At 47.1% G+C, this 20,695-nt stretch overlaps 2 protein-coding genes across 11 annotated transcripts in view; both read right to left on the bottom strand.

Annotated features, from left to right (window-relative positions):
• Positions 1-1,075: 1,075 nt before the first annotated feature.
• On the bottom strand, positions 1,076-5,569 carry tsen34 (TSEN34 tRNA splicing endonuclease subunit). Of its 7 annotated transcripts, none has more exons than XM_086262629.1 (6): positions 3,843-5,569; positions 3,198-3,274; positions 2,558-2,845; positions 2,209-2,329; positions 1,853-2,137; positions 1,076-1,736 (listed from the first exon to the last, which is right to left on the bottom strand). In XM_086262629.1, exons 3-6 carry the CDS (start codon positions 2,834-2,836, stop codon positions 1,549-1,551), a joined length of 873 nt encoding a protein of 290 aa, XP_086118755.1. In that variant the 5' UTR covers positions 2,837-2,845; positions 3,198-3,274; positions 3,843-5,569; the 3' UTR covers positions 1,076-1,548. The 7 variants fall into 7 exon arrangements, with proteins under 7 accessions (XP_086118755.1, XP_086118753.1, XP_086118754.1 ...); XM_086262627.1 differs by having other exon boundaries at positions 3,684-5,569; XM_086262628.1 differs by having other exon boundaries at positions 3,198-3,294; positions 3,684-5,569.
• A 144-nt stretch (positions 5,570-5,713) lies between these two features.
• dgkd (diacylglycerol kinase delta) overlaps positions 5,714-20,695 on the bottom strand; it is a 29,333-nt gene continuing 14,351 nt past the window's right edge. For all 4 annotated transcript variants that reach the window (XM_086262615.1, XM_086262617.1, XM_086262618.1 and 1 more), the window contains exons 18-31: positions 20,555-20,630; positions 20,362-20,472; positions 20,189-20,285; positions 19,750-19,857; positions 19,421-19,534; positions 19,214-19,348; positions 18,974-19,134; positions 18,607-18,718; positions 18,430-18,522; positions 18,122-18,241; positions 9,971-10,088; positions 9,719-9,849; positions 9,446-9,545; positions 5,714-8,671 (exon numbers count right to left, since the gene is read on the bottom strand). In XM_086262615.1, the coding sequence (XP_086118741.1) occupies positions 9,456-9,545; positions 9,719-9,849; positions 9,971-10,088; positions 18,122-18,241; positions 18,430-18,522; positions 18,607-18,718; positions 18,974-19,134; positions 19,214-19,348; positions 19,421-19,534; positions 19,750-19,857; positions 20,189-20,285; positions 20,362-20,472; positions 20,555-20,630 (1,466 nt within the window). In that variant the 3' untranslated portion in view covers positions 5,714-8,671; positions 9,446-9,455. The remainder of the gene's footprint in view (positions 8,672-9,445; positions 9,546-9,718; positions 9,850-9,970; positions 10,089-18,121; positions 18,242-18,429; positions 18,523-18,606; positions 18,719-18,973; positions 19,135-19,213; positions 19,349-19,420; positions 19,535-19,749; positions 19,858-20,188; positions 20,286-20,361; positions 20,473-20,554; positions 20,631-20,695) is intronic.

Here is a 20,695-nt window from a genome sequence, read left to right on the forward strand (position 1 = left end):
TATTTATTTAATAATAACAATGTGTTGAATAATGACTTTAAAAAATAATATAAAATAGTGTGCAAATACTGATAACAGTGCAAATGTTTGCAATATAAGAAATCAATGAAAAATGTAAACATCTGTGTTTAGTGAACTTTGCAGTGTTGCTCTGTGGTGCAGCTACTGTAGCAAAGTTTACACACTGTGTCTACTTGATCCACGTCTGACTGAACCCATAATGTTTCCACACCACTGAAGCTTTTTACCTCTTCAACCAACAGCAGTCACTCTCCTCTCCAAATAACTTCTGCTTAGCTTTCCGAGCTTCCCTCAGGTCCTCTTAATTGTTGTGACGCGTGTTCGAAATGCAGAGAGGTGTGCTCGATTTGCCACACGGAGCACCGTGAGAGTAAAGCACGAGGGAGGGGCTAATAATCGGCTCAGTCATTTTTAATGATCGTTGAAAGCCCAGATTGTAATCGTGATTAAAATTCAATTAATTGAGGAGCCCTACCTTCTCCCAGAGCTTTTTATTATTATAAACTTTGCAGTAAATTTGGGTGTGTTTGATTTTCTCTCGGCTCTGATCCTTGTTGGCGTCGTTACCTTTTATCACGTCTGTTCATGCACAGATATCCTCGTGTTGGTGTTGTTCCCACATCATCATAATAAATGTTGTTCCAGGTTCAACATTGCAACTGACCAATCACATTGTTGTGACGTCATACTTTTGTGACTTCGGAAAAAACGCTGAAAAAAATAAATAAAAAAATCTACTGAACTTGCGAGAAACCGCCGCTGTCGCCGATCCAGCAGCTGTAATTCTTTGCATTTCAGGATACTGTTCTTTAATAAACCGTAAGCATTACACATGCTGTCCTTGCAACACTGGAATGTCATAAATGAATCAATTGCTTGGCTTGCAAAAGTATGACATCACAACAATGTGATTGGTCAGTTGCAATGTTGAACCTGGGACAACATTTATTATGATGATGTGGGAACAACACGAGGATATCAGATCATCCTCTGTTCAGTGCCTCGTGTGGCTCGTGTTCACAGCAGGTCTGCCGGTCAGGGCAGAAATCACAGATCAATGCCACATCACTTTTATTTCAACACAATGACTCACTGAGAAAATACAATCTTTGAAAAAAGGAGAGCTGTCCTTTGTTTCCTCGCACTGACACTAATGAAAAGAAATAAAGAAGTGGGCGGGGTTTGTCGGGGCCCTTTCACCTCCAGCACGCTGCTTTAAGACAAAGTTGTCGAACGGCTCGGAGGTCAGAGCTGGACTCGGCTGCACGGCAGGCTTCATCAGAGAAACCGCGTGGATGAGTCTGAGCTGCAGAGAGCTGTCTCTGTGACGCTCGCCACGCAGAAACAAAGAGCAGACCGATCACGCTCTACTGTCCTTTAGAGGCCGCGGCCCTGCTCCGTCCTGTCAGTCACATGACCTCCTGCAGTTGTTCTTCAGCCTCAAACTTACAGAAACAGGTTTTAGATGCAGGATGCGGACCTGCCTTAACATGGGCCGGCGGGCGCCGTCTGTCCTGTCCCCCGGGTTTAAATCATCCCGCTCCACTGAAGCGACGTGTAGCAGACCCTGGCGTCTGGCCCCGGCGAACACAGAAGGACCGTCTTCTTCACGTTGGATCCCAGACGAGCCACGGCGAGGACATCCAGCAAACACACGGACTCATCCAGAGACACACAGACGGCGATAAAGTGAGCGTGGAACCGCAGAGGGTCACCTGACGAGACATGACCGCACAGAGTCAGCAGCAGCCTGACATCACTGACGTCAGCAGTGATGTCAGGCTGTCAGCCTCAGGAATCATTCTGGTCAGGTGTTGAGCTCCTCACTCACCTGGATACACCAGGAAGTCTCCTCCAAACTTTCCTGCTGAGGTCAGGTAGAAGCCCCGCCCCCGTAGGTCTCTGAACACCTGGTACCTGGCGTCACAGCGGGGCTCAGCCCCAGTTGGCCCGTAGGCCTGCAGGAAGGCTCGAGCTTCAGGACAGTAACTTAGCCCCGCCCTCGCCATGCTCAGCTGGACTGCCATTGCTGACTGCGGGAAGGTGAAGTTCTGGTCCAGAGCCTGCAGGCGGCGCCGCAGGGCTTCATCTGCACTTGTAGCGCCAGACTCTGCACCTGAGAGGACGGGCACCGTGAGCGCAGCCGCCAGGTACAGAATGCAGAAACCTTATCACGGCAACACTCACCTGTCATAGCTCGGAGCAGCGCCAACTTCCTGTCCTCCAGTGCGAGGACGCTCTGCTCCTCAAAGCTCCTCTTCTCCTCCTCCTCGTGCTTCTGACGGAGCTCCGCCCCCCCCCAATCCTGCTGAGAACAACAACAACACATCAAACACACAGGACGCTCGGCCTTGCAGTTCCTATGACAACCAGCAGTGAGTCCGTGCCACAGAGTCCCGTGTTAAAATAAACATGTCTGCAGCCTGGCACGCTAACTGTACGTACAGGGTGACAGTGACCTCGGAACAGCCAACATGGCGGCCAGCTTAATGAGGTGCCACGATGAGCGCCAGCACCTCTAACGACCCGCTCTGACCTGGCAGCGGTCCGGCAGGGCTGCAGCGGCGCGGCGCTCCCTCAGCAGCCCCTCCTCCTCCGGCAGCAGCAGCAGCGGTCGACCCAGGCGCCCGTTCTGTCGGGGCGTTCGGGGCAGCGACCCCAGGAGTGCCCCCACCAGGCCTTGAGCCCTAACAGCCCTCAGGTCCTGCATCCTCCACACCAACGGGGCGGAGTCACACAAACTCACTCCCACAGCTGGGGCGGCGTACTCTTCCTCAGAGCCCAGACGCCGCTCCCCGCAGGACAGCGCCTCCATCAGGACGACCTGTGGAGACAGAGGACTCAGTCAGCTGACGTGTGAGAGTCACACACACAGCCTCTGCAGGAGGATCAAATGATGGCGAGCTGCTAGAAAAACTTTATTCCACAAAAGAACAAAGTCCAAGTGCAGCAGCTACCTCAGTCGCACACAGATTACATGAAATACATACAGCACACAACGTTTCACAACTTGTTGTCCTGATGTGGTCCGGATAAAACGCCGTTCCAAAACCACTGGGATCACTTTTTATAGTCTGACATGAACGTGTGCAGTGTGAGCACGCCAGAACAAAGGAACAGACTCGTGTGTGGCATCACAGTTTGACTGTTTTAAGGAAACCTATGGTAGGACACACCTGTGGACACGTTTAAAGGACACGTCCTTCTTCCAGGTAATACCAGAGACGAGGCGATTCCAACAGAAGACTTCCTCCTGGAACAGAGCTCTGACCTCTTCATCACAGTTTCAACAACATCAGAATTACAGACAAAGAAACAAAAGCTCCAGTTTATGAAGATGACATCACACATGCTTGTAGGAAGCTGAGTAATAATAAATGTGTTGTTTAGAGAGGAGGAAGACAGCAGCGTTCTCATAAGAGTTCATCATTGAAGAGTTCTTTATAAAAATCTTCAGCCTTATCTTTGCTTTTTCACTGCAGAAGATTTCTTTGATTTTTGAGCTGAAGAGTCAAGGATCCATTCCCAGCTCTACAGCTCACCTGGAGATGCCCGCTGCCTCTCAGAGACCGAGCTCAATGAGCACCGGCTGAAACTGAAGTTTAATGAGCCTCGTCTTTGTTGGTCTTTAGTGAGAACGATACCGAACAATCAAATCTCACCTTTATTGACGTGAAGACAGAGACCTGCTGCTCCGTAGGAGACGTGAAGTGTTTTAATAGCTAAATGAAATTTGGCTCCAAACTTGTATCGTCTGCTGACTGACACTCTCCGAGCCGACAAACAGCTGAGGAACCAGCCGACTGAGCATGCGCACTTACGGTCCGATCCGAGGCTCACTCCGACTCTCCGGTCCGTCAGCCGATCCAATCCCCGAGCTCACGAGGGAGCGCCTGGTCCCGACCTGCCGTAAACTGCTGCGGCTGTAGCTGTTGTCAGTGGGCGGACCGGAAACACGAACGCTTAGACCGGAAGAAGCAGCGCAACTGCCGGGTCACGTGAGTTCCCTGCTCTTTCCTCTGAAAGTGTTTTTAGTTGAACAGTGTAAGAAGTAAAAATGAATTAACACAAGGGGACTTAAAGACTCAATTAAGCGCAAAGCTGTTTTTCTGTCCATTTTAGAACTACAAAAAATATTTACCCCTCCATCGAATTTATGAGAGACAGATTTAAATTTGTGTTAGACAACTGTTATATTTGTAAAACAACTTCGGAAACAACAGAGCACATGTTCTATGGGTGTGGGACAATCCAGAACTTATGGAAATCTCTCCATGTCCTAATATTGTCCCAGTATGGAAATATTGATTTTTGGTCTTTTCAAAATATTCAAATTGGAGTAATCCTTAAGGACAAAAATAGTGAGTTTTTAGTTAACAATCTCATTATTATAACAAAGTATTACATACATAAATGCCGATATGCTAAATCCCCCCCTTCATGGCCTGCTCTTAAAAACGAACTCTCCCTGTTCCGTAAATCTCTTAAGCTAATAAATAAGCCCCAAGCAATCAAATTGCATAGATTTTTGAAGAGTTTGATTTTTCTTAGCCCCTTATTTAAGTTATGAGTCTTGTTTATGGAACCTCACTTTTAGAGAGTTTATGATCCCCCTTGTCTCCTTTATTTCTGTTCCTTGTTTTACATTCTTTTTTATTGTTATTTATTTATTTTTGTATTGGTTATTCATCTTTTTATATTATTATTATGTAGATGTGTGCGTATGCATGTATGTGTATATATATATATATATATGTATGTATGTATGTTTACTTTCAGTTATTGTCGATTTCATCGTGGTGTACCAACGGCACTGTGGCAGTGATGTGTATTCCTCTGATCGGGAGAAAAGAAAAAGGTGTGATTCTGTTCTGAATGATTCAATATGTCGCTTGTCTCTTTGAGATTGTCATTGTTATTGTTCTAAATAAAGTTCATTCATAGGTCGTTTGGACGTGCTGGTGCGTCCGTGGACTCCAGAGGGTTAAATCAGTTTTTGATGGTTATAAAAATGTTCTGTGATGATGGCAGTATGTAACACACGTTTTGATCTGATAAACACACCTGATGTCTGATAACTTGAAGACATCAGTTGTCAGAGATGGACGCTGCGTCATTAACACTGACCTCAAGCGTCGGCTTTTGGATCCGATGCTTGGAAACTGCTGAACTCTTCAGTGGATGGGGTCCTGTGGACGTGTCACTACTGCCACCCAGACTCTGACACAGCCTAATGTTCCTCAGCTTTGATGCAGAAACACTCGTTCCACACCCAAGGATCCACTGAGGGGACGACAGCAATCAACCAGATGACACCGGGCTGTCCTTTGGTAAACTCCGGGACACCTGCTGCTGTTTTTCAGTTTATAAGACACTAAGTTCAAATCCAGCTGGACACAGGTAACTGGTTAAAGAAGTGTTTGTGTTTATTGTCTTACTGTTTTAAAGGTGATTTTTAGAGGATGTAGAAAATCCATTTACTGCAAACATGTTAAACAGCAGCTTGACAGAATAAATAATTCTTCTGATAAAATCATATCAGTTTAACATAAAGTCAACATAAACAGGTGTAAATGTAACCAAACTGTCGGTGTTATTTTAACATGAGGCGACTGCAAAGAGTTCACATGAATGACAAACACACAAATCATGTTGGTATGAAAGTTGTGCAGTTATACAACAAAGATTAATGTTGACTAAACACAACTTTATTTCATGTTAATGAAGCTGATGGTTTTTGTCGATGCAGAACAGACCGACGGTCTGCCAAAGCAACCCCGGAGTTTATCACCGCAGACACGGGGAACATTGTTCAGTCAGCTGATTTGAAGCCAGCGAGCGTTTCACTGGTTGAAGACAGAAATGTCCACAAACAAACAGCAGCTGAGAGCCGCTGCAGTAAAGGTGACAGCGCATTAAAGAGCAAAGAAGCACATGGTAACGTCCATGAGCTGTCAGTGTCAGCGGAGGGTTTGCAACCAAGTGTTAAAAATGAACGTTTTATTTTCACTTATCTTTACTTACCTTAGTATGGAAGCCCGTTTACGCCAAAAAACCCAAGTATCCATAAGTCGAAATTTCGACTTATGTTTCTCCAAATTTCGAGTTATTAACTCGAAATTTTGAGTTAATAAGTCGAAATTTGGAGAAACATAACTCGAAATTTCGACTTAGCTCTGCCAATCAGTAATCTACATGAATGAGGTCACTTTCTTGTTACCCGGAAGCATATGGTGCAAAGTAGCGCGCATTCAAAACCGGATCGCAACAAACTGGCGCTTTCGCGAGTACGTTTGCTGATAGTAACGCCATGTGATTCAGCTAATAACACAAGGATTTCATCGTTTGAAGCCACGCTGAAAATACTCAGCAATCTGTGCATTCATGACTGCATGTAGCTGTAGCATTTGTACCTGAGGGCTTCAGCTTCCGGGTAACAAGGAAATGACATCATTCACATAGATTACTGATTGGCAGCGCCAACTCGAAATTTCAAGAAAATAACTCAAAATTTTGAGTTATGGATCCTTTTTCCCCCCTTAGTGGCAGAAACAGGCTTCCATACCCTGGAGCCCTGAAATGACGGTGTGTTATAAAGTCTGTAGCAGTCTGTGTTTAACTCACTGAGTCAAAGCTGAACGTCTGCACTTCACCTGCATCTCCAGAAAACCGTCTGCATCCTGTGAACCTGCCTGTATAAACGATGAGCTGCCCTCATGGTGGAGCTCGTGTGTGTAAAACCATCAGCAAACTGGACAGAGGATCGGGGAGCTGGACCGAGGTCGCTCAGCCCACTTTAATCACTTAGTGGTATTGAGCACATTCCAGCGCCGCCTAGAGGAAGAGACCATGATCTGAGGAGCGGCTCTTGGCTTTACTTTGACTGAACTTCTGCTCAAACATGATGCTAACCTCGTGGATCAGATGCTACTTCCATAAACTGGGATGTTTGCAGTGTTTCAAAGACGTGTGCGGTCCTGTGGCGGATACTCTTGATAAATGAGACACAGCGTCTTTGCTTTTCTTTCCTTCTGTGTCACAAACCTGACGATCGGCTTCGCTGTGCCGCTGGGAGCGAACATTACCGCGAGTCCCGAACTGGTAACTGTTGAACGGACGGAAGCGGTGCAGCTTCTGATCTCGACCACAGACGGAACATCAGCATCCAACACACACACCGTTTCTCCACACGTCTGAGTGATTTTTATTACATTCTGTCAAAGAACTGGTGATGACGGCCGGCTCGTATAAATACAGGCAGGAACAGCACACGTATGACGGAGAACACGATGTCTGAGCTGTCGCTGGGATTTCTGCTGTGGATGAACCACACACACACACACACGCCCTGTCCTCACGCACACACTTCCTGTCCTCAGGCCTTGTGATGGCGTCTTGTCTCGCGTCACCTTTGACAGAAACATAACTCTGCTGAGTTTGTAACTTTGAACTTGGAGCTGTGTTTGTGACAGACAGACAGGGAGATGCTTTATAAACCCAACACATCTGCGCTTTTCAACAAAACATTTACAGCAGCTGACATCATCAGATCGCAGCGGCAGGGCAGCGTCCAGCTGAAATGGCAGGGCTGACGGTGCGTTTAAGGCTCGTTTGGATTCAGGTAAACAACACGCTCCTGTGATGTCACAGGGCTGAGGTGAGTGTCCACAGGCAGGAGGAGGTCCTGTCATGTCTGATAAGTTTGTGTTAAAATAAGCACGCTGGACAGATAAGAACGATATGAAACATGATGCTGGGCCCCCAGAAAGGCGGAGCTTAAGGCTTATCTTAAACCTCAGAAGTAGAATCCACACAAATGCAGGCCTGAAGGGCACAGGACCCCTCTTCCAGCATCTCCTCATCATGACTCTTCTTAAAGATACTTTCTGGACTCCACAGATCACTCCATACAAGACATAAATATCTGACCTGCTACAGCTGCTGTTACCTGGGTAACATAGGCCCTCCCCCCTCAGGTGTCCACACTTTGGTGATGAAGTTACAGAGTTCCTGCTCAGCAGCCTGAAGTAAAGTCATTAAAGGGTTAAACGTGTCAGAGACCAGAGGACGCTGTGATTGGTCTGCTGCTGACTTACAGGTGGGCACCTCAGTCCTGCAGACTGGATCTGGGTCTGACGAGTTTCAAAGTGGGGATACACCTCGGGCAGCGACTGACACGGCTTATGATTGGTCAGGTGAGAGTCTTCTCGTTCTGATGCTCAGACACTCAAACCAACAGCGATGTTCTGGCTCCTCCTCCAGCTGTGAAATCAGGTTGGGAGCTTCTCTGACTTCCTGAAACATGACGCAGACGGTCACGAGATGCACAGAGAGAGCTCTGTGTTTCCTGAACATTTCAACAGCCTGCAGGAACACAAATGTCCTGAATGATAAACCCCGCCCTCCTTGACCTCCTGCTGATTGGCTGGTGGGTGGGGTGACAAGGCACTGTGGGGTCATGTAATTGGTTGTTTCTCCTGAAATCCTGGGTGTCTGGGTTCAGTCAGGTTACTGAGAACCAGCACAGACCGATCCAAGTCCAATCACAGCGAGTCCTGGACCTGCGTCTGTAGGCTGAGGCGCTGGTCCAGGGTCAGAGGTCAGGTAGGTGAAGTGGTGAATAGCAACACAGGAGAGCAGGCAGCTGTTGCTGGGCAACAAAAAGGGAAGAAAAACAGTCAGTGAAACCTGCAAACACAGCTCAGAGTCAGTGAAGACCACAGTGTTCATCAAGCTAATGTTAGCTTTGCAGCTTGTGCTAATGTTCCTGAGATAGCATTAGCACGTAGCTGTGAGTTAGCTGCAGAAATGTGCTGATGTTTCCCAGACGGCACAGCGACATGTTGACCTCAAACATTCGCCACGTGGGTGGTGGCCCATCTACACCCATACCTACAGTTACATAATAAAATTCAGCGTGTAGGCTGCTACAAACATGTGTTCAGTGTTAAAAAAATGATCCCTGCATTCACAGTTCCATGTATGACAGGTTCCAGCTACACCACTCATGATCTCCAAGCAGGTAAGCTACACCAACCCAGCGGAAAGCCACATTGGCACTACTTAACTGTCCACTGTGAGGGTCATGCACAGAGAGGTGGAATGTAGGCAGAGCAGCACTACGACGGAGAAACGACCTCTTCCCTATGACAAAGACACACACCTACCCTACATTAGAGCTAGCACCACCTACACAACACACTCAGTGTGATTTACTGACTACGTTTTCTGTAATGGCGACATCAATGATAGACGCTGCTGTCTGGGTTGGTTCCTAACATTAGCTGATAAAGTTAGATCAGTCAGTCCGCAGACTTGGGACGAATCAGACGCTTTTACCATGTGACAAAGACAACACTGAGTCTGTTAGCGCCAAGCTAACATGAGCGAGAACGTCAGGTTGTCCACATAAAGCAGCAGTCACCTGGCAGCAGCTAGGCCTCGCTGGCACTGCTGCTCCTGTTCAGCTCTCTGATGCCCTGCAGGATCCTCTTCATGTGGCCCACCTTTGTCACGCCGAGGTCCTGCACACACCAGAGGAGGTCAGTGAGGCTGGGCAGGCACTTCCACTCCATCATCCATCCCATCACCAGCACCATCCATTACATCACCACCATCCATCACATCTTCACCATCCATCCATCCATGCTACATCAACCTATACCTATCAGCAGTTAGCGGTGACCCAGCGGCGTACCTTTAGGTCCCTCCTCTCCAGGTGGATGAGCTCAGCTCCACGGACGTCGTGACCAATAAAGATGTCTTTATACTCAGTGAGAGACAGAAAGTCCAGCCATGCCCCCACCTCTTCTGTCCCCCACTGGTGAACTGAGACATCAACAGGAAGTGGTTCAGACAGACAGAAAACACCGCAAACAGTGATTTCATAAAATGCCATGACTATATTATCCTCTGTGAATTTAATCCCACAGAGAGAGACAGATGTTACCTGGCAGAGAGAACGTGGCACATGTTTCTTTGTTCTTGTTGTTCTTCTCCTTCTTGAACTTTGGGACGAGGCGGAACTTGGCGCCCCGACTGCGCTTTGAAAAATCTGTCAGTGGACCCTGAGAGACAGATGGGCAGAAATGTTTGCCATTAAATGTTTTCACGCTTCCTGGGTTGGTGTTTTTCATATTACCACCCGCTAAACACCTCGAGGCGGTTTGCTTAAGTGATGCACTGGGTGTTTCTTTATCACTCACTATGAGTTAATAGACCTCTCTGCACTGAATGATTTTTTTTTTTTAAAAAGTACCAAAGTCTTTTTATTGAAAGAGGTTTTGTACAATCACAAACAACAAATTAAACATACAAGCAGTACAGCATACTGCAAAAAAAACAAAAACAAAACTCAACCCCAAAAACAGCGTCTTCTTTAAGTTGCTTGAAGACGTTTCACCTCTCATCCGAGAAGCTTCTTCAGTTCTAAGGTCAAATGGTGGAGAGTCCCAGATTTCAGATGAGAGGTGAAACGTCTTCAAGCAACTTAAAGAAGTCCAGACGCTTTTCTTTCTAAGCTCCTTTGACTATGATGACCTGGATGACTGAGAACCTTCACAGACACTCTCCAACATTGGCAGGTAGTTTGTTTTATAAAGATCTTTGTAACAGCTGGAGATCCAGATTCCGAGGAATTTAAACGTTTTATTATTTACTTTGAATGGTATTAGATTAGATGGGATATTTTTTGCAGCCGCATTGATTGGGATGAATTCACTTTTCTGAGGATTTATTATGTAGCCAGACATTGAACCAAATCTTTGCAGAGTGCTTAGTAGTTTCGAGGCGAGGGTGGGGTCAATTATAAAAAAGCAATAGAGGGGTGGGTCAGTTATAAAAAAGCAATAGATCGTCTGCATAAAGTGAAACTTTGTATTCTTGGCCTATTCTGATGACTCCTGTGATACTGGTATCCTGTCGTATGGCTGATGCTAAGGGCTCTATAGCAAAGACAAACAAAAGTAGAGCTAGAGGGCATCCCTACTAGTGGCCCTATGGAATTTAAAATAAGAAGAGATCGTATTATTAGTACGCACAGCTGCCATTGGTGAATTGTAGAGAGTTTTCACCAACAATATGAATCTGGGGCCAAAACCAAATTTGCTCAAACTATAGAAAAGGTAGTCCCACTCCACCCGGTCGAAGGCCTTCTCAGCATCAAGTGACAGTAGGGCTTGAGGTGTATTGGTTGAGGGAGGGTCATGAATTATACTTAAGACGTGTCTAATGTTGACGAAAGAGTGTCTGCCCTTGATAAAGCCGGTTTGGTCTGTGGAGATGATTGTTGGTAAGATAAGATAAGATAAGATAAGATAAGATAAGATAGAACTTTATTAATCCCTCGGGTGGGTTCCTCTGGGAAATTCGATTTCCAAAAAAGCACAGCACCGACAGAAGTTACAGAGTTACAGAATATTATATATATATATATATATATATATATATATATATATATATATATATATATACACACACACACACACACACACACACACACACACACACATATATATAAATACAGAGACAATATAAATAAAATATACGAAGGGGATAAATAGAATAAATAGGAATAAAAAATAAAAATACAAGTGAATTGCACATTTCAAGTATTGAGTCTATTGCACTGTTGACTATTTACAAAAGTATTGCACAAAAGGTATTGCACAGTGAGGTGAAGAGGCACTACAGCTTAGTTGTTCCCTCCTTTGTCCTCCTGTTTCCCCTCCCTCTCCCCTCCAGAGAGGAGTTAAACAGTTTGATGGCGTGTGGGACAAAGGAGTTTTTAAGTCTGTTAGTTCTTGTCTTTGGGAGAAGCAACCTGTCACTGAACAGACTCTTCTGGTTGTTAATGGCCGTGTGCAGAGGATGCCTGGCATTGTCCATAATGTCCATCAGTTTCTTTAATGTCCTTTTCTCTGCCAGGTAACACGACCTCTAAGCGCTGTGATAACATTTTTGCGAGAATCTTTGCATCGGTGTTTAGCAGTGAAATCGGCCGGTATGAGCTACATTGGAGAGGGTCTTTGTTTTTTTCAGAATGAGTGAAATAACCACTTCTTGCATAGTTGGAGGGAGAGTGCCAGATGAATAGGACTCTGAAAAGACTGAGAGCAGAAGTGGTGAAAGTTCGTTAGAAAACGTTTTAAAAAATTCAGATGAGAAACCATCTGGTCCAGGGGACTTTGCATTCCACCAATCACCATCATGACCTCCTGGATAGAGAGGTCCCTTTCGAGTTCGGTAACCAGTTTAGGGTCAAATGTGGTTATATTGAGGTGACTAAAGAAGTTGTTCAAAAAAACATCGAAATGTGTAACACAGAAGGATAATACAGGAATGCACAGATATCAACACACCATAGCACAATAAACACAGACAAGCAACATGGGAAAGAGTCCCAGTGTGTACATCTGATCTGGGACCTCTGCAATCTTCGACTGCGCCTCCAGCTGACCCGATGTCCACATCAGAGGGGAGGTAAGCGTTGGACGTGGCGTTGGATCCGGGGTAGGGAGGGTGATGCGTCGGTGAGTGCTTATCAGTATCAGTATGTGTATGTGTGTGCGTGTCCATAGTTCAGCTGAGACAGTGTCCTTCGCCCTGCCAGGCTAAGTAAACAGTCTTCCAGCCAACCCAGGTGACCTTGCATGGAATGGGAAGAACAGACTCAACACAGTCGTTATCAGGGTGTTGTTGTTCGCCTCCAGCCTTGAGCCCACAGCTGGCGCCGAAGGGGTAGCCGGATTATGATGGTAATTTTTCTTTTGCGACAACTCATGAGAATTTCAAGCTGTTCTTTAACACTCCAACACTGGTCTCTCAATCTCCCGTTGGAGAACCGCGAGCTTCCACATGATGGTATCAAACTTGCGCTCCGTGGTCTTGTCATTCTTTTGCTCAGAGAGCCGATTCTGAGAACTCACGACTGCAGTGAGCTGTTCCACGATGTAATCCAACTTTCGCTCAAAGGTGTTATTCTGAGCAGGCCTCTCCTTGATGTAACCCAATATAAACTCAGAGGTGTTATTCTGAGTATTCACGGCAGATGTAAGCGTCTCCAAGGTCTTAACCATGCTGCTCTCAATGAGCCCGTTCTGAGAAGTAGCGATTCGTCCCATCGTTCCAATCCCAGCGGGCAGCCTTGGGGGGGGTTTGAACAGCCGGTTCTGCTCTCTTAATTCTCCGATAAGCCAGGGCCAAGCCAGCTCCGATCAGCAAGAACCCTGTTATCATGGTTCCGAATAGGTAGATATCTTCAGCGTCCTCGATCGACAGTCCCGCCATGCACACGACCCTCTGCCACCCGTCCATCGTGTATCCGGCAGGGAAAGTCCCTCCAGGGCACTCAGGCTCTCCCGAGCCCAGACTTCTCGTTGAGAAAAGGGTGTCAATAGCATTCAGAGACCAGTTGATCAAATCAATAATTCTCTTTAGGTTTTAGAGAACAGACTGTGAGAGACTGTTCAAGGGAAAGTAATACAAAAAACACGAGACTAGACAAGGACATAAGAGCTAAGCAGGGAAGATAAGGGAGAGGAGAGGAGAAAAAGTGTGTCCGCCTCCTCTAGGGATGGGTACCGGTGTCCGGTGCCATGATGGCACCGGTTCTGACATAAACGGTAGTAACCAGACCGAAAAGCAGCGCACATTTCGGTGCTTTATTTCGGTGCTTTTTTTTCCTGAGCTGTGATACACTTCTAGCCAATAATTTTACGTTTCCGAGGATAGTAGGCGGGTCCAGGTACGTGCGTTCTTTTAGAGCAGACATCCCAGGGGTCTGGTTTCGTTCAATAGTCTCTAATCTCAGATTTTGTAAAATTCACGAATACTTCGTTAGAGAATAAAAGAGCATTAAACCTCCAGGGGGGTATATACGATTGGCACCAGGGATGTGCATTCTCATCACTAGGGGAGCATGGTCTGAAATAACAATAGATTGATAATCTCAAGTTTCAACCAGTGGAAGAGCACGTTTATCAATTAAAAAAGTAATCTGAGAGAATGTTTTGTGGACAGGAGAGTCGTAGGATCGCTACCCTATCGTGGTGGAGGAGTTTGTGTGTCCCAGGGATCCCAGGGGCTATGTTATCTGGGGGCTTTTGCCCCCTGGTAGGGTGTCCCATGGCAAATTGGTCCTGGGTGAGGGAACAGACAAAGAGCGATTCAGAAGATCCTTATGAGAAAAACAGAGGGAACAGTTTACCCTGCCCGGGATAGGGTTACTGGGGCCCCGCCCTGGAGCCAGGCCCAGGCAGGGTGCCCGAGGCCGAGCGTCTGGTGGCCGGGCCTTAGTCCGTGGGGCCCAGCCAGGCACAGCCCGAAAAGGGGACATGGGCCCATCCTCCCGCGGGCCCACCACCCGCAGGAGGAGCCGTAGGGGTCAGGTGCCGGGCGGCGGCCAGGAGTGGAGGCCCTGGCGAACTGATCCCCGGCTACCAAGACTGGCAATTGAGACATGGAATGTCACCTCTCTGGTGAGGAAGGAGCCTGAGTTAGTCCGTGAGGTTGAGAGGTACCGGCTAGATATAGTCGGGCTCACCTCTACGCATGGCTTGGGCTCTGGAACCAGTCTCCTGGAGAGGGGCTGGACTCTGTCTCAGTCTGGAGTTGCCCCTGGTGAGAGGCGGTGGGCTGGGGTGGGTATTCTAATATCCCCTCGGCTTGCTGCCGGTACGTTGGGGTTCTTCCCGGTGGATGAGAGGGTTTGTTCCCTGCGCCTTAGGGTCGGGTAACGGGTCCTGACTGTCATCTGCACTTATGCGCCGAGTGGCAGTTCAGAGTACCCAGCCTTCTTAGAGTCCCTGGGTGGGGTGCTGGAAGCTGCTCCACCTGGAGACTCTGTTGTCCTACTGGGAGACTTCAATGCTCACGTGGGTAACAACAGCGAGACCCGGAGGGGCGTGACTGGGAGGAACGGCCTCCCTGATCTGAACCTGAGCGGTGTTTTGTTATTGGACTTCTGTGAAAGACAATGTTTTTCACATATATCATTGCCTTCTGTTGATCCAAAAACTCCTTACTCTTGCCCCTGAAAGATATACGCAGTCTCCCTGGAAACATTATTCCGTAGCGGACATCTTGATGCCCTCGAAGCAGGTTCCTCACGTAGTTAAAAGCGATTACACCGCGAGCTTTGGCACTGCGAGCTTTGGCAATGCTCGCGGTGTAGTCAGGGAAGATGGCCAGAGGGTTCCCCTTATATTGCAACACACCCCACTCCTGGGCCTGCCGTAGCACACTGACGCAGTCTTGGTAGTAATGGAGTTTGGCGATGATAACTGAAGGTTTCCCGTTAGATCTTCTGGGAGCAAGGCCTCTATGTGAGCAGTCCACTGGGATTTCTTTATCCAGTTGCAGAACTTCTTTCAATAGAGTAGAAACTGAGCTGGTCGAGCTGGAACCGGCGTCCTCTGCAACACCCACAATACAAATATTGCACCTCCACATTCTTGCCTCCATATCTTTGTTCTTTTCTTTTAAGCTAGCCAGCTCAGTCTGTAATCCTGCAACCATCTCTTGGAGGCTGACAACCTTGTACGACCTTGATGATAAACCCTCTTCCAGGTCGCTAATAGCGGACTTGATGTTGTTAATTTCTGAGCGGACTGCTGCTGTGTTGTTAGTAATCTCCATCTTAACTTCTCTTAGTTCGTTCTTGAGGCAGTCGAAATCCTCTGCAAGCGCACTTTTCAGTTCTGACCTGATAATCATGGAGATATCGTCTTTCAGAGAGGAGAGGATGTCCGATTTCAGGCCTTCATACTCCATCGCGGTGCCTGACTGCGAGCTAGGCGACGAGCTCCTGCCTGCTTTATCAGCGTGTGCCGAGGATGTGTCTGTCCGCTGGCCCGAGGGGCCAGTATACCCTATATTTCCAGAGTTTTGATGCCATTCCGGTTGTAACCTTGGCCCGTTTTTTCTCGTCGGTCACAGGTGTTACGGGGAGTGGTAGTTCGTTTAAATAAGCCTTTAAAAGCAATTGTTAAAATATAAGCTAGCTAGACGGGAGCCCAGTCCAACACGTCTTACTCCATTGTCGGCTCACTAGCGCCCCCTGAATCATACTTTGTATTAATCTCTGTCTCTCTTCCACAGCATGTCTTTATCCTGTCTTCCTTCTCTCTCCCCAATCGGTTGCAGCAGATGGCCCCGCCCCTCCCTGAGCCTGGTTCTGCCGGAGGTTTCTTCTTGTTGAAAGGGAGTTTTTCCTTCCCACTGTCGCCAAAGTGCTGCTCATAGGGGGTCATATGATTGTTGGGTTTTCTCTATATGTATTATTGTAGGGTCGACCTTGCAATATAAAGCACCTTGAGGCGACTGTTGTTGTGATTTGGCGCTATATAAATAAAACTGAACTGAAGTCAAAAACATTAATTATTGCCCCTGAGAGTAGCGCTGCCACGATTAGTCGACTGGTCACGATTACGTCAACGACTAATTTAATAGTCGACGCGTCGTTTGAAACTTTGTAAGATCCCAAAAGACGCAGGAATAAGTAGTAGGATTTAAGAGTGTAATAACGGACTGAAACAGAAGATGGCAGCACTGCATGTACAAGGATGCCAGCTGCTGTTAAACCCTGAAGAAGAAGCTGTGTCCGGTATCGTAGCTGCTCCTCTCCTGTGCCCTGTCCTGTTCTTTCTGGGTCATAAACTTTTAAGATATTTTCAGATCTCTTCAAATATCTGCTCGGTTTATCAAGACACCACATATTTTCAAAAGCGCTCCGACGTTTTCGGAGACGTCTGTTACCCACTAGCTCGATAGCTAGCCGGGGGCTAGGCTAACTAGAGCCGTGAGAACACCGGACTCCCGGCAAATCGTTTTCAAACCCACCGCCGTCTTTCGCTACTCAGGTTAAACATGATATATAAGTCACTTAGATAACTTAAAAATGATATTGTTTGGCTTTCTTTAGTATTTTATTTGTTCCTGAGTAAATCGGTTTGGCTGAGATTAAATTATAGTTTTTACACAGCTGAATAAACATCAAGCAGACAGCTGATTTGTGTGAGCTGCTCGATAATTTACTCCGGTGTCCTGTTATATTTTAGATAGCAAGGAGCAGACGGCTGAGTTTATTAATCTCCACTGAAATAATCTGAAAATTTCATTAAAATTTAATAACCTATCATCTTGTCTTTATTGTTAGTTAGCACCTTAAACACTTAAAGCTGTAAGCTAATGATAGTTATATAAGAGCAGATGCTGCTGGTGCAATAAGCTGTACAATGGATGATGATCTGATTAGTGACTAATCGCAAAATTAATCGGTGACTAGTCGACTATAATCGTTTATGGCAGCTCTACCTGACAGCCAGATATCTATAATCAAACAGCATCTTAGTTCTCTTGGCTCAGAGATACCTGAGGCTCACCCAAGCCTCAGGTATCTCGGTGTTGTTTTTGATTCTGCCATGTCTCTAGAGCAACACTCTCGACAGTTAATTAGGAACTGCCTTTTTCAGCTGAGAAATATCTCCAAACTGCGAATGTTTTTGTTTAAATCTGAGTTAGAAATGATTATTCGTACTTTTATTTCTTCTTGCTTAGATTATTGTAACAGTCTTTTTCTTTGTTTGAGCAAAAAGAACCATGACAGTCTCCAGTCAGTCCAGAATGCTGCGGCAAAGCTTTTAACAAAGACATGAAAAAGAGAGCACATTGCACCAGTTTTACGCTCATTACACTGGCTTCCAGTACATTTTAGAATTCATTTTAAAATCTTAGTACTGACTTTTAAAGCTTCGAATCATGACGCTCCTCTCTTTATTTCTAATCTCTTAGAAGCTCACGCTCCCTCTCGCAGCCTGAGATCATCTAATCAAAGGCTGCTGATAGTTCCCCGAACACGTTTTAAAACCAGAGGTTTTAGAGCGGTGGCCCCCAGGTTGCTCTCCCTCCATCTCTATGTTGCCTGGATTGTATTTTTTTTTTTTTTTAAACATCATCCTAAGACTCATTTATTTAGACTGGCTTTTAATTAGATTTGTGCTGTATGTTTGATTGTACTGTTTTATATTATTGTGAAGCACTTTGTTGTTTTTATCCTGTGAAGAGTGCTGTATAAATCAATAAAGTAAAGTACAGTAATTACCTCATGGTCTGATGGGTCAATGACTGGACACAACCAGGGAACATCAGCCAGGCGGGGGAGCTGCTGAGCCACAGAACTCAGAGCTGCATTCAGTTGTTCCTGCTGAGGAGGATCCAGCTGCTGCAGAGACAGACACACAATGTTAGGACTGGACCACGAGGACCAGGCTTTGTTTTTTTGGTGTGGTTACCCATGAACAATCAGAGTAAAACATGGCAGGAACCTGTCAACCTGCATTGTGTAACAGATAAAGATAGAGCCTAAGGTTTCTAACATTCTGGGATAAAGTAAAGGACCAAAGCAGTTACCATGGACATCTTTCCAGACAGGAGAAGTTCAGTCTCACTGACCAAAGCTTTGATGTTGCTGACCATCTGAATGACCACGCTGCAGCTCAGAGCCTGTAGACAAACAGTGATACTTTACACAGCTGAAGGCTCAAGGACTTACGTGAACGATAGAAATGGCAAGAGCAGCTGTCGTACCCTGGAGCTCTTGGAGTCGGCGTAGACTACGTCCATGGCCTTTGAACTGGCGTTGACAGCGTGAGCCAGTTCCTGTTCCATGCTCTGGTGAGACTGAGCGACCTCACGGATGCTGAAACGCCACAAACACATTCAGGTACTCACAACAAGAGCACAGAGGTCGACCCTAAGGCCTTTGTTCTTCCACAGAATCAGACCAAATCCATCTGTTTATTGAGCTGCGGTAGGACGACAGGTCCTACCAAAGGATTCAAACCAGTTCCTGCTGTGAGGCGACGGTTCTAACCACTGTGACACCGCCATGCCATGTTATCAAAAGTAAAAACATTTGTTCATGGAGCAGGTGGGAACACTGGGTGGGTCTCACCTGTGGATGAGCACTCCAGCTGCCTGACCGAACTCGCTTATGAGTGTCGCCTCTTCCTCGGAGACGATCTCAGGCTGGGAGGACAGTGGTGGCTGAGGCGGCGCCCGGGGAAACTCGCACTTCTGTTTGTCCTCCCAGGACTTCAGGGTGCTCTCAAATGCCTGAAACACAGACACGAGGTGAAAACCTCCACGGGGCCGGATCAAGACTCCCAGAACAACCCAGAGCTGCTTCACTTACTCGGTCTCGGGTCAGGGTCTGGGTCCGGTTCTTATGGATGATCTTTATGTACCCCGGAGGCTGGATCCACGCTTCCCCGTCCACCTGAACCGGGACACCCTCGTCGCCCAGGATTGTGATCTTCACTGTCCGACACTGAGAGGGAGGGGGTGACAGTTACAGACAGATAGGCGGGTGGATTGGACAGGTAGGTGGGTGGGTGGGTACCTGAGCGATGCGGTGGTGCTGCAAGTTGATGACTCGGGACACGGCCATCTGCATGCTGCCAAAAACGGCCACCACCTCCAGGATCTTATCATCGAAGGACGGCGCTGTGAAGGTCTGACAGAAACACATAGGCCGAGTCATGACAGCACCGCTCAACTACTAGTAACCACCAGAGAACTTCCTGTTCCACAGGGGGCGCTCACAATGACTGCAGCTACGCAAACGCCAACCTTCACATGAGACGTTCAGTACTACAGTAATGTATTACTTCATTTCAGCATCAACATGTTCACACGAGTACAGATAGGTGGAGGAGGTGGAGGTCTTACATCGTCCTCTTTGGTTCCTCCCCAGAAGTTGGTCCCACCTGCGTAGCTCGGGATGTTCAGGACAGCGATTCCCTGCAGACTGGGCAGAGGGATTGGCCGACCATCACACTGAAACACACAGTGTCACGCGTATTACCAGCTAATCTCTTTAATCACTGCAGGAACACGGTAAGAAGTGGAGTGACAGGTCAGGTGGTTTACAGAGCTGGTGTGTCTGCGCTCTCAGGACCTAAGAGGAAGCAGGAAGTTGTCGTTTTCCTGGTCGTGCCCCTCCCCGTCGGCTGCAGGTTGTTTGGACTACGTCCATTTATAAAAAATACTGTGAAGAAAACTGAACTCGGCCTTAAAGACCCTGAAGACATTCATGATGTCATGAAGGTCAGAGTGAGTTTACTGAGGAGGCAGCAGAGCGTGAGGGATTTCCTGGTTCTGCTCTCACCTCCAGAAGGACTCTCTGCTCGAGGTTCTTGTAGGTTCTGTGCAGCAGCTCCTTGGTTCCTAGGACTCCATACCACATCATGTTCTTGGTGCGACTCCTGCAGATCAGGACACATCTGAGTCAGTTAGCGCTCTTGGAGCTCGCCACGCCGCCGTCACCGTGCCCACTCCTACCTGCACTTCTCTGGATGTTCGTCTCGCTTGTTGTTGAAGTCCAGAGAGATTTTGGCATCTAGTCCGATGCCAAAGTAGTTGTTCATGACACACTTCTCAGTGTAGCAGTCCCTGACACACACACACACAACAGGGTTAATGAGAGCACGTGTGGACGCGGCGAGGACCTTATGACGCAGTCACGGAGCCTCACATGTTGTCGGGGTCGCAGCTGAACGGGTCGGCGTTGACCAACAATCGGCTGATGACGGAGCTGTTGGACAGCGAGCCTGCAACACACACACACACACACACACACACACACACACACACACACACACACACACACACACAC

Source organism: Aulonocara sp. 'chitande type north' Nkhata Bay, linkage group LG14, assembly GCF_057382095.1.
Source record: "Aulonocara sp. 'chitande type north' Nkhata Bay isolate Kocher_YH1m ecotype deep benthic linkage group LG14, A_spYH_male_GT1.1, whole genome shotgun sequence".
Classification (NCBI taxonomy): Eukaryota; Metazoa; Chordata; class Actinopteri; order Cichliformes; family Cichlidae; genus Aulonocara; species Aulonocara sp. 'chitande type north' Nkhata Bay.